This window comes from Lepidothrix coronata, unplaced genomic scaffold (assembly GCF_001604755.1).
Source record: "Lepidothrix coronata isolate B3197 unplaced genomic scaffold, Lepidothrix_coronata-1.0 Scaffold44, whole genome shotgun sequence".
In the NCBI taxonomy this organism is placed as follows: domain Eukaryota; kingdom Metazoa; phylum Chordata; class Aves; order Passeriformes; family Pipridae; genus Lepidothrix; species Lepidothrix coronata.
In genome coordinates, this window is record NW_016690224.1 from 2,533,182 (window position 1) to 2,544,965 (window position 11,784).

General features: G+C 52.4%; 2 protein-coding genes across 3 annotated transcripts; one reads left to right on the plus strand and one right to left on the minus strand.

Annotated features, from left to right (window-relative positions):
- Positions 1–165: 165 nt before the first annotated feature.
- Positions 166–2,073, plus strand: SRRD (SRR1 domain containing). Its single transcript, XM_017814383.1, has 7 exons — positions 166–305; positions 392–432; positions 549–685; positions 762–860; positions 966–1,120; positions 1,355–1,400; positions 1,681–2,073. The coding sequence occupies exons 1-7, from the start codon at positions 166–168 to the stop codon at positions 1,885–1,887; spliced, it is 825 nt and encodes a 274-aa protein (XP_017669872.1). The 3' UTR covers positions 1,888–2,073.
- TFIP11 (tuftelin interacting protein 11) lies at positions 2,054–11,730 on the minus strand. Of its 2 annotated transcripts, XM_017814377.1 has the most exons (12): positions 11,343–11,730; positions 10,745–10,898; positions 9,912–10,068; positions 9,274–9,401; positions 8,667–8,819; positions 7,298–7,807; positions 6,645–6,751; positions 6,240–6,408; positions 5,808–6,051; positions 5,041–5,183; positions 4,384–4,549; positions 2,054–3,328 (listed from the first exon to the last, which is right to left on the minus strand). In XM_017814377.1, the coding sequence occupies exons 1-12, from the start codon at positions 11,537–11,539 to the stop codon at positions 2,973–2,975; spliced, it is 2,484 nt and encodes an 827-aa protein (XP_017669866.1). In that variant the 5' UTR covers positions 11,540–11,730; the 3' UTR covers positions 2,054–2,972. The 2 variants fall into 2 exon arrangements, with proteins under 2 accessions (XP_017669866.1, XP_017669867.1); XM_017814378.1 differs by lacking the exon at positions 11,343–11,730 and having other exon boundaries at positions 9,912–10,095; positions 10,541–10,862.
- Positions 11,731–11,784: the final 54 nt, after the last annotated feature.

The following is an 11,784-nucleotide window of genomic DNA, read 5'->3' on the forward strand; positions in this document are numbered from 1 at the left end:
GGATGCTCCGGGAGGCTCCGAGCGGTTCCGGGATGCTCCGGGCGGTTCCGGGATGCTCCGGGATGCTCCGAGCGGTTCCGGGATGCTCCGGGACCCCGCGGTCCTTCCCGCCGCCGGTTCCGGGCGCGCCCCCGCCGGTCCCGTGACCGCCGCACGTGACCGCGCATGGCGGCGGCGGGCGGGTGGCGCGCGGCGCGCGCGCGGCGGCGGCGGCGGGGCCGGGACCGGGGAAAGGAGGAGGAGGAGGAGGAGGAGGAAGGCGGTACCGGCACCGAAGCGGTGCTGCGGCGGCTGCGGGAGGCGCGGTGAGTGCCCGGCCCCGGTACCGGTCCGTGTGTCCCCTCCAGCCCCGGGGCTGCCGCGCCCCGCTGACACCGCGCTCTCCCCGCAGGGACGATCTGCTGAGCTCCGGCTTCTGGGCGGCGAGCGCCGGTGAGTGCGGGAGGAGAGAGCAGGGGGAACGGGAGGTGCGGGGCCAGCGCGGTGACGGAGGGCGGCGAGAAGCGGCCCCGTCCCCGCCGCGCTGACCGCGCTCCCCGCGCCCGCAGGAGCCGTGCGGGCCCCGCTGAGCGGCCCCGCCGAGCCGCCCGCCCGCTGCGTCTGCTACGGGCTGGGCCGGTTCGCCGCCTGCCCCGCCGCCCGCTACCAGCTCGCCTTCCTGCTGCTGCTGCTGGAGGAGCTGCGGGTGAGCACCGGGGCCGGGGAACACCGGGGGCACCCCCCGGGCCGGCCCCCGCCCACGCCGCCCCTCTGCCCCGCAGGTGCCGCCCGCCCGGTGCGCCCTGTTCGACCCGGCCTTCTCTGCGCGGGAGGCGGCGGCGCTGGGAGCGCTGGGGCTGCGGCTGCTCCCGGAGAATGAGGTGAGCGGGACTCCCGGCTCGGCCGCCGGGACCCCCGGGGCCAGACCCCCTCGGGACCCCGCGGCCAGGGCTCAGCAGTGACGGGAGACGCCGGTTCTCGGGCAGGAGGGGAAACACGGCGTGGGGGACTCGGCCACGCTGTTCTACATGGTGCACTGCGGGAAGGCCTTGTACAACAACCTGCTGTGGAGCAACTGGAGCCCAGCGGCACTCTCCAAACTGGTCATCATCGGGAACAGCTTCCGAGGGATCGAGGAGAGGTCTGTGCATGCCCCGGAGACGTTCTGATGCCTCCAACCCCACTTTCCTCTCCTCCCTCCCTCCCTCTACTCCTAATATTCCTTGTGACAGCAAGGTCCCTGTTTTGCTCATTTTCGTTGCCATCAGTTTTACAGTCATGAGCCCTCTTTCCCCTTCTCTGTTACACCCCCCTGTACAGAAAACCCGCCTCACAGGAACCTTGTGTCTAACATGAGCACGTTCTGTTATTCCAGATTGCTGTCCAGAATACTGGAGAGAGATTATTCTTACATAGCAAAGGTATGAGGCAATAGTTTAACATTATTGTTTTGTGTTGACAAAGCACCTTTAATGAGAAAGAAAATGAACTGCAGTTGGAAAGAAGAGGGTGGTTGTTTTTAAAACCTTTTTCCTGGACACTGCAATATAAAAACTAATTGCCTTAGGATTGTTCAACATCTGCAGAACACTCTGCACACAGGGGCTGAGGGTAACATACACCATCCTCATCCTCACTGACTCAGCTTTGTAGAAAGGGACTTCTGCGTCATCTATAACTTTTTTCCCAAATGCACTTTAGGTCTTGAAAGGGACGGAGGAAGTGGCGCTCCCGAGTCACCCCCGCTACCTGGACACCTTCAACGACACCTCTGTCCACTGGTTTCCCTTGGACAAACTGCAGGAACTCTCCCCTGAGGTCTGGAACTTTGTGGAAGAGCCAACGTACCAAGACTGCGAGGACCTGGAGATCATCAGGAATCAGGACAGAGCTGCTACCCAGTCCTGACTGCTCCCTGTGTCAGGAGGGCTCGGATCCATATCTCTTCCCATGGAAGCTTCTGCACAGCTGAGATGAAGCTCAAGAGTGACACTGACATCAGGCTCTGCCAAAAGTGGCAGCACCTGAATGCTGAGGTGATGGGACATTTTTGTATCTTATTTAATAAAATGTAAAGCTGAGCTTTGACTTGCACTCACTGAACTACAGCAAACTAATTCCCCTAAAACCTGCCTTTAGAACCATCTGTACTGCAGTGAGTGCTCTTTGATTCTCTCCCCTTGCATGAACAATTCAAGGCCTTTGCACATACTACTCACATCTCAAAGCATGAGGAAGAGGGAATTATCTGAGAGGAATTAGCAGCTGGAGGTGTTGGTATCTAGTTCCCAGTGCAGGCTTGTAAAAGCTCCGAGAGCTGCTCAGTGCTGCTGAGTTCAGTTCTCCATCTGTTCAGTGAACAACCAGGTCAGCTCCCTCCAGGGACAAAAGCCTCGGGTTTCCTCCCTCACCTCTGTGTGCCCTGAACCACTGTGGTCCCAAAGCACCTTCTGTGAGTTTGCTGGGAGAAATCCCCCTGCTCCAGCTCTGCACTGATAGGGCAGAGGGAGCACCTAGAGTGTTTGATGGCCCACAGGCACCAGGCTGAGGGAGAGAGGTGGGACAGGTCCTGGCTGCATGTGGCAAAGAGGAGTCCACTGTGTGAGGGGCATGGGGACAGCAACTCACTGCCAGTGCAGTGCACAGGCAGCAGAAGCTGTGACATCTGTCACTGGATACTCTTGGGACTCAGCTAGACCAGCCCTTGCTTGTCTCTGGGATCAGGGAATCACCTTCCATGTTCCCTTCTAACCTGCTGCTGAACCTCTGTCACAGGTGGCAAGTGCACATGTGTTGGAACTCCTTTTTCCTCCCTCAGCCTGGGTTTCCAGGTTGGGAAACCTGCTCTCAACACTGCCTGAACAGCTCTTCCAGAACAGAAACCATTCTGGCATACAGCTTCAGTTTCACTATTTACAAACCTGTAACTTCTTTATTCTAAGAGTTACACTAAAGCTATTCCCCGGGAAGGTCTCTGGGTCCCCAGCAAGGCCTCACTTGGCCATGTCGATGAGGCTCTGGAGGGAGGTGGGCACCCACGTCTTCTCCCCCTGCACGAACACCACGCCCCTGTCGATGTAGATGACGATCCGGCCGAATGTGTACAGCTGCTTCCCCTCGTGCCGCTTCCCGATCACAGGCATGAACACAATGTTGTGCTCCTCAGCCTTGGTCTGGATGAGGTCCTTGAAGTTCATTGGCACGGAGCTGGCAGCCACGCCGATGCCACGCTGGGCCATGTTCTCGGCCTCCCGCCGCTCCTGCATGGCCTCGTACTGGAAGTCCTTGCGCCGCTCCGTGTGTGTCAGGTAGGCGATGTTCTCCCGGGCCCCCGGCTGCATGTACCCCCCTGTGGGAGACAGGACAGTGAGAATAGGGTCCTGGTCTGTTCCCAGTGCAAGGTCTGTGGGTAACTCTGTCCAGGACACATAGACATCAACACATCTGGAGTGCTGTGTTCAATTCTGGGCTCCACAGTTCAAGACCCTCTGCTGGGGAGGGTCCAGCAGAGGCTACAAAGATGGTTTGGGGTCTGGAGCATCTCCCTTATGAAGAGACTGTGGGAGCTGTGCCTGGTTAGTCTGGAGGAGACTGAGAGGGGACCTTATCAATCCACACAAATATCTCCAAGGGGTGTGAGGATGGTGCCAGACTCTGTTCAGTGGTGCCCAGTGATAGGACAAGGAGCAATGGCCATAAACTAGAACACAGACATTTCCTCTTAACTTGAGGAAGAACTTTCCATGGATGGTGGCAGAGCACTGGAACAGGCTGCCCAGGGAGGGTGTGGAGTCTCCCTCTCTGGAGACATTCCAAACCCACCTGGATAAATTCCTGAGCCACCTGTGACTGTCACACCATACAGCAAGAAGGTAAGAGGAGCTCAGGGTAGGATATCTCAGTCTTTGATAGAGGGCAAATTCCAGGTGCTGCTCCCTCAGGCATGGCCTTCCCTTTTATACAGTGTAATTCCCTGTGAAGTCCTAACAATCTCTTTTAGGTCACAGGGAGAGTCATGTGGAAGGAGAGGGCACTGTTCTAAAGCTAAGGAAAAGAAACAGTAATCTCACTATAAGGGGAAAAAAAGCCAGTAAATTACAGTTTTAGAAGTCAACCCGTAAACGAGGGTGTCTGACAGGAAATCCACTGTAACAGGGCAAGGCTGGAAGAGAATCAGTCATTTAATGGCCCAGGCAGCCACCAAAACTGTTTCTGCTTCAGTGCAGCACAGAACAATTGAGCAGCACCTCCAAGGACACAGCAAGGCAGAGCATATCGACTTTCACTGCTCATAGGAGCTGCTGCCATGCTGACAGCAGGGCCATCCCAAATCAGCCTCCCAGGAGCCACACGTGGCCTTGCTGCCATCCCAGAGCAACAGAGCCACCCCCATGAGCCACCTACCCACGCTGGAGGACACGGCCCGGTTCATGATGTCCAGAGCCTCATTAAACTTGTCTTTGATGGAGGGATGTGCCAACACCTGGTCTGAGAACATGGACTTCCAGCCCAGGTACCACTTGGTGATCTCTTCATAGTTGGGGCTGTTACTGAGCCAAGAGCAGAGCACCTGCAAAACACAGGGACATGTCAAAGGCAGCACAGGTTTGGGGAAAAGAGGCCTCACTGCCACAGAATCCCAGAATCATTCAGGTTGGAAAAGACCTCAAAGATCATCAAGTCCAACTCTTGACCCATCCCCGCCTTGTCACAAAACCAGAGCACCAAGTCCTACACCCAGTTGTTCCCTGAACACCTCCAGGGATGGGGACTCCACCACCTCCCTGGGCAGCTCCTTCCAATGCCTGGACACCTTTTCCATGAAGAAATTCCTCCTGATATCCAACTTGAACCTCCCCTGGCTCAGCTTGAGGCCACTTAGTTTATTACTGAGCTGTCACTAAAAGGAAATGCTGTGACAATCTGAGGACAGTCTGCTCTGATGGGTACAGAGCTGTGAGTGGAAATCAGCCCATTTCAGCATCACGGCAGCAATTCCTGGTCAGGAGTCACTAAAACAGTCCCCAGTAACCTCTTTCCTCAGTCCTCACAGCATCTCACCTGCAGCCACTTTGGGAAGAAGTGTTTCTCCAGCAGCCCAACAAGGCTGGAGACAGAAATCATCCCCTCCCAGTCGATCACCCAGTAAAAGGCATCCATGTGCTGCTGGTGAGGGTTGATGATGAGCTCGTTCAAACACATCCCTGGGAAAGGGGGAGGAGAGTTAGAAAAGAACCTGACTCAGGTTTATCAGTTCCCTGACATCTTTCACTACCAACACACATGATTCGAGGAGCACCTATTTATTGCACTAAGGGACATTGGGGATTTTTAAACTCTTTGGCTGATCCCGCCACCAAAACAGTGCATTTCCTCCTCCAGTAACCACAGTTTGCTGCCAGAACTCAGAAACTTAAAACCTTTGACTGGTTTTTAGCCTTTGAGCCAGTTCACGTTACAAAACTCATGATGTGAAAGCATTAGCACAGACCAAGAAATTCAGGAGCAACAGAGAGACATCTTACAGCTTGGTCCTACCTGACAGCTGTCAGATATTCCTGCTAGTTGAAGAACAGAGGAATTAGATAATTTTATAAAAAGTAAGACAGAAGACACAGAGAATAATCAGAGTAATTCCTGTACTTTTCTAAGCTGTCTGCCTCTTCATGGGACTGGTAGCAGAAAAGAAGAGGGAAGCTTGGTCTAACCTTGCTAATAACATTCTCTGAAGTAACATTGGCACCCACGTTAATGAATATCTTTCCTGGGTGTCAGGGGAAAGTGCAACCAGCAGATTCCCAAAATTCAGCACTGTCTGGTAGTCTCACCTAGTTTAGGCACAATGTTTTTGACCATGAAAGCCTCCCACGAGCCAGGAGTGAACACATCCTTCCAGGGCTGAAGGATGAGCTTGGCAGAGGAGTCACTGGGATGCCACTTCTGCAGGGCATTGGCCAGCTTGTTCCTGATGGGAGAGTACAGTGGCTCCAGCCGTGCCTGCATCAGGGGCAGCCAGGGGTGGATCCAGGAGTGGATCGGGACTGTGTCTGTCAGCGGATTCCAGCTTTCAACCTTGAGGTGGAACAAAAAAGATTAAGTAAGTCCATCCATTACCAGCAAGTCTTGTCCAGAAGCACAAGGAGCCGTGATGCAACCTCCAACTCCTCTATCCATCAGTCAGTTGGTGTTTTAGAAGTTCCAGTTGGAATTCAAACACTGGGCAGAGCATGGCTTCGCTCTACCCATCCCTCTCCTCTCACCTCCTTCTGTAGCTTGGGGAAGATGAGCTGATCCAGAATGTTATCCAGTATCCACACAGGAACAACGTTTACCCAGCTATCCAAGAAATCCACCATGGATCCACAGTTCCTTGGCTGCCACCGTGCCACAATGTTTCTGACATATGGCATCCAGATCTCCCACATCAGTCTGGGAAAAAAACCCAAACAATTAAATCAAAGTGAAGCTCAAAGGTATAACCCAGGCCTAAATAAATCAAATATGAACTGTTAGTTAAAGCTGCTTCTCTTCTGTAGCTGGCAGCTGGATTTTAACAGGCACAGCAAGGGAACTGTAAGGAAAGCTCCTTTGTGTCTGCTCTTTTCTGTCCCTGAGGAAACAGTATGTGAAGATGCTGCACAAAGCACAATTCATTTGCTCTTTACCTGTGGAAAGCATCCGTCGACAGGTCCTGCCCACTGTGGGATAACAGCTGGTCATTTTCCAGAAGGCTCTTCCACTTGGCTATGATCTCTGTGCCATAGGAACAGTCCTGGGAATGAAAAAGCACTCGGGGTCAAGGTCTTTATCCTTTTCCATTAATTTCAGCTGGGACCTGCACAGAGCAGGCTGATGGTGTGCTGGGCTACAGCCACCATTCTCACCCCTCACAGGGCCAGCCTATCTTACCCATCCCAGCCTAAATGGCATTGAGACTAGACTGAGCATCTGTGATACCTGACAGACAGACCTCTCCTACTTTTGCTAAAAAACAACTGGAGACTTTTTTTTCACCTACTTTTTCTTTCCAACACTCATAAAAGGGATTGACTTTAACCTTACAAACTCCTCAGCAAACGTCTGAGAGGGGGCACAGAGCAGGGTTTGGTTTTGTTTCTTTTCTTTCTCTCCAGACTGATCAGGAATTTAGAATCACAGAACCCCAGACTGGTTTGGGTTGGAAAGGACCTTAAAGCTCATCTCCTTCCACCCCTCTACCACGGGCAGGGACACCTCCCACTAGACCAGGACACTTAAGACAAAGTAGAAAAGACTGCTGAAGCCATCAAGTGAGAACTGCAGATAACCCAACACACACCTTGAGGGGATCCCAGTTCTTGAAATAATCCTTCATGAGAGGATAAACTATGGCCACTGCCAGGTCCACCCTGTCTGACATCCTGTACTCCTCGTAGTACTTGTCCTGAAGTGTCTCAAAAATCTTTGCACACTCATCCAAGGTCAGAGGGTTTTCACAGCCGGGCTGCATCCGCCTCTCACACTCCTCCACCATGTCCAGCACCTTGCTGAGGTTGCTGATGGCCTTCTCCTCGTGCGAGAGCACCTCGGACATCTTCTGGATCTCGTGGCTCAGGTTGACCACCATGTCCCTCTCGTACTGCAGCTGCCGGTCGTTCTGGATGATCTCCTGCTCCGTGATGTCGATCAGCAGCTGCAGGTTGTGCTCCAGCTCAGGCAGGGCGAACCCCTGGGGCTTGGAGTCCTTGCCCAGGGGTTGCTGGGGGCTGTCATCTGGGATGTTGTGCTTGTGGCTGATCTGGCTGTAGCTGTAATAAACCTTCTGCTCCCGGCCCGTCATGTCTATAACCTGACAACAGACAAGGACAAACAGGTCTTAAATAAAATTGTATCTCAGAATCACAGGATCACTGAGGTTGGAAAAGACCCCCAAGATCATCGAGTCCAACCTTTGACCCATCCCCACCTTGTCAACTAGACCAGAGCACTGAGTGCCACATCCAGTTGCTTTCTGAACACATTTAAAGGAGGAGGTAATCCCTGACTCCACATTAAAATCTTAATTACTCCAGGAGGCTGCTAATGCACACTGTATCTCCAGGAGGGGATTGCCTCCACAATGGCCTTCTCCAGATATGAGGTGTTAGAATGAATAAGGGACAACCTGGAATCAGAGCTGGAAAAGTCTCCTCCATCTCATCTCAGTTTCTCTGAGTAATTCTACAAGCAGTGATCATGCCATAAGTATTCTATTAGTTAGTGCACTCAGGTACTTTTATACCTTTTTTAAAGACACTGTAATTTTAGATTAATAATTTTACTAAGTACACACCAGACAAATCCCTTACTGTCCCCTTGAGGTAGAAGAAGGTTCAAACCATGTGGTTAGTTGCATAATCCCAAAATGGACAACTGTGCTTTCAGAAGTGGGTGAGTGTTGATCTATGACTAATGTGAAACAGTTAAACAATTTGCAATTCAAAAAAACCAAACCCACCCACATTTAATCTAATTGGCATGTTTTAAACTAAACCTGATGTCCAGGTGACACAGGGGGCTATTACATGGTTCAGTGATGAGTCCAAAAGGCTGCACAGGCAGCTCCTAGAACTGGCTTTATCAAGGTTACTGGTGGCTAAAATGCACCTGTGACACCAAAGTGGACAAAGTGTTCCTCAGAGGTGTCACCTCTCAGGTATCAGCCTTACCTTGACCTGGGACAGCTCCTTCTGAGGGGCTGCAAGCTGCTTGTTGATCCTGCCCTTGGCTTTCAGCTCTTCCACTGTCTTATAGCTGTACTTGGGCTTCTTCTTGCCTCCGTTCGGGTCCTTCCGCCACTGACTGAGCTCCTTCTGAAATTCCTGAACAAAACAACAGGAAATTGTGGGAGCTGCTCTTTGCCATGCCCCAAATCTGCCTCTTTCTACAGGACAATAACCATCAGATCAATGGGGAATTCTGTACAGAAAATAACTGGGAAGTGGTGAAGCTGAGTGCCAAAGCACCACAGATGCTGTGGGTCAGTCACCCACCCTATGGCCTGTGCTTACAGGGGGTTTGTGGTCTTTTTTTTAATTTAAATAAAAGACAAAGACTATTTACCTGGGGGGACTTTTTGTAGGTGGGATTCTGAGACAAAAACCAACAAAAAACATTACAGTGAAATGAAAAATCTGTCTAAATTAAATCAACATGCTCAATCTTTGGCTTCTTACCGAAAATGAGCCCAAGCAGTTTTCTCTGACACAGAAAGAGAACTGAAGTTTGTACACACAGCACAGCACGGAAACAGATACAGAAGAATCACACCAATACCTCCTCAGCTTCCTCTTCTGAGTCCACCACAGGGAAGTCCTGCAGGGACTGAGTGGTCCTCTCAGAGCCATAGGCCCCCACGGCACCTTTGCCTTTCCTCTGCTTGGCCTCGATGGGATTGATGATGCCTGGGAGGATGGAAAGGGGTCAGGAGGAGCAGTTTGTGTGCTGGGGGAGCACAACAGCCAGGTTTTCCCTACCAGTTACCAGAACAGCACCAAGCCCCTCGTTGGCACTCTGCCCCCAGCACTGGGGTACTTCCACCACCTCACTAATTTCCTATAAAATCACTTAATCCCACCACACACCAAAATGGCAAAGCCCATCCACATTTCACTGCCTTTTTATTCTGCCAAATAAAATAACATTTATTTTTCTGTGAGGAGTTTTATATCCTTTGGAATTTATATCCCAATTTTTGTTCAATATTTTCTCTCTTGCAAAATACCAAAAGGAATAAATGACCACGGGCCAATTTTAACACACCTGACTCTCACCACAGGACCTGAATCATTTACAAGAGAGGCAGGAAAATACCAATGAAGTTTATGCCACCTTGGGCTGGCATTTCTTTAAGGAATCCATGCTCTTCTCCACATCACCAGTTAACAATAAACAACCAAACACACTGACAGTACCTTGAGCATTCTTCCCAAGACCTCTTCCAGGGACATATCCCATCTTCTGGAGAAGCTTCTGCCCAATTCCCTTAGTGTGTCTCTCCCAGCTGCCAAAATCCATGAAAGATTTGGTGCCCCCTACAAAGCCTTTCTGGCTGGGCTTGAAATTTCCTCCCTGTTAAAACACAACACAAACCCCACAGCCTTGAAGCATTGCAATAACCAAGTTGTGTAGAATTTTCCTCAAAAGGCTCTTCCCAGAAGTGATTCCCTTGTCCCCACAGTGCCCAGCTCACTGGGACCTCGCTTGTGCATCCAGGAAAGCTGCCTGACACCTAAGGAGCTTCCTGAAATTCCTCAGATGGAAGAGAAACATCCTGACAAGCTCAGACCGACAACCTGACATTTCTCAGTCTCCACCACCAGCTTTAGCTGAAGCTGATTCCTGATTTTTTCTGTTTTTAACTGAAAATAAGAGTTCGATTTTTAATCTGTGACATTGCTGGATTTGTCTATTCTGTGAGATTAAAAAAATAGGTCTCCAAAAGGAAGCAAACCATGGGAGTTCTTCTCCTTAAACCTCCACTGACCAAAGGGAATATTAAGGACAATGAAAGGAGTGATTCCCAAGGACACACAGTGATCCATCATTAGATCAATGATTTATTATTATGGTTGCTATTTTATCAATTATACAAAAGCCAGAGAAAACACCTCCCTTAATGACACATTTGGGTTTCTGGTTTAATTATTTCCCTCTTTTTTAGTGCTCTGTTGTAGTTTCACTACTTTGGCTACAGTTTCACAAACACATTAGTTACACAGGTCAGAAAGTTTCCTGGAGAGCTCACTGTTTTCAGCTTCTTGGGCACGAACTCCTTGGGGATCTCCTCCTGCTTCCCAGGTTTCTCATCCTCATCTGAGTCCTCGTCTGACTGTTCCTCGGCCGCCGCCTTCCTGAGCCCGGCGCTGACAAAGCTCACGGGGGCGGAGTAATCCCTGGAGCTGAGAAACACGCCGTCAGGGAATGCTGCTCCAGAGCACCTTCCTGGGGGAGCCTGGGGGCTGCTGTGCCTTACACCCGCCCAAAATGAGATATTAAAGATGGTCCAGCTGTTTGACGCTGGTTGTGCCCCTCCATCTCCCCGGACTGCAGGAACGGGGAGCAAAGGGGAAGTCCCGCAGGTGAAGGGTCCCAAAGGCAGCCCCGGGTCAGGATGGGCTACTCAGGGGGGTGTCCACAGCATGGGTATCCTCAGGGAACGGGGAAATCTTCACGGAAAGGAGAAAGCTCTAGGGAACGGATGAATACCCAGGGAACGGGAGGAACCCAAAAGGAATGGGGGAGCTCCCCGGGAAGGAGAAACCTGTAGGGCACGGGGGGAGCTGCCCGGCCCGGGGCAGCCTCAGGGGCGGCCCAGCCCGGCCCAGCCCCGCTCCCGCCCGTACCGCTTCCCGCCGAAGCTCGGCCGCTCCTCGTCCGAGTCGCGCTCGGCCCACACGCCGTAGATCGCCTCCTCCTTGGTCTGGCGGTGCCGCTGCCGGTGCGGGTTAAACTCGTTCTGTAGGTCCCAGTCCGACACCTCGAAATTCTCCATCTCCACGCCATCGGCACCGTCCGTGCCGTACAGGTGCGACATCGACATCGCGGCAGCGCCGGGGCCCCCGGCCCGGGGACCCCCAGCCCCTCAGGGACCCCCGGCTGGACACCCCCGGCCCCTCCGGGACCGCTCAGGGATCCCCAGATACCCCAGGACCCTCTGGGACCGCTCAGGAATCCCCGGACAGCTCCGTCCGCGCCGCTAAACCGGATGAGCCCCGTTCACTTCCGGTTTACTTCCGGTTACGCGCAAACTCCGCTACAAACCATAGAGTCGCAAGGGGCGGAGCG

Bases quoted from the DNA above. Each gene is read 5' to 3' on its own strand.
- SRRD (XM_017814383.1), top strand. From the start codon at position 166: ATGGCGGCGGCGGGCGGGTGGCGCGCGGCGCGCGCGCGGCGGCGGCGG. The intron at 306-391 runs GTGAGTGCCCGG...CTCTCCCCGCAG, and splicing joins CGGCGGCTGCGGGAGGCGCG to GGACGATCTGCTGAGCTCCG. The intron at 861-965 runs GTGAGCGGGACT...GTTCTCGGGCAG, and splicing joins GGCTGCTCCCGGAGAATGAG to GAGGGGAAACACGGCGTGGG.
- TFIP11 (XM_017814377.1), bottom strand. From the start codon at position 11,539: ATGTCGATGTCGCACCTGTACGGCACGGACGGTGCCGATGGCGTGGAG. The intron at 10,899-11,342 runs GTACGGGCGGGA...CGTGTTTCTCAG, and splicing joins CCGAGCTTCGGCGGGAAGCG to CTCCAGGGATTACTCCGCCC. The intron at 7,808-8,666 runs GTAAGGCTGATA...GTCTGTTGTCAG, and splicing joins AGGAGCTGTCCCAGGTCAAG to GTTATAGACATGACGGGCCG.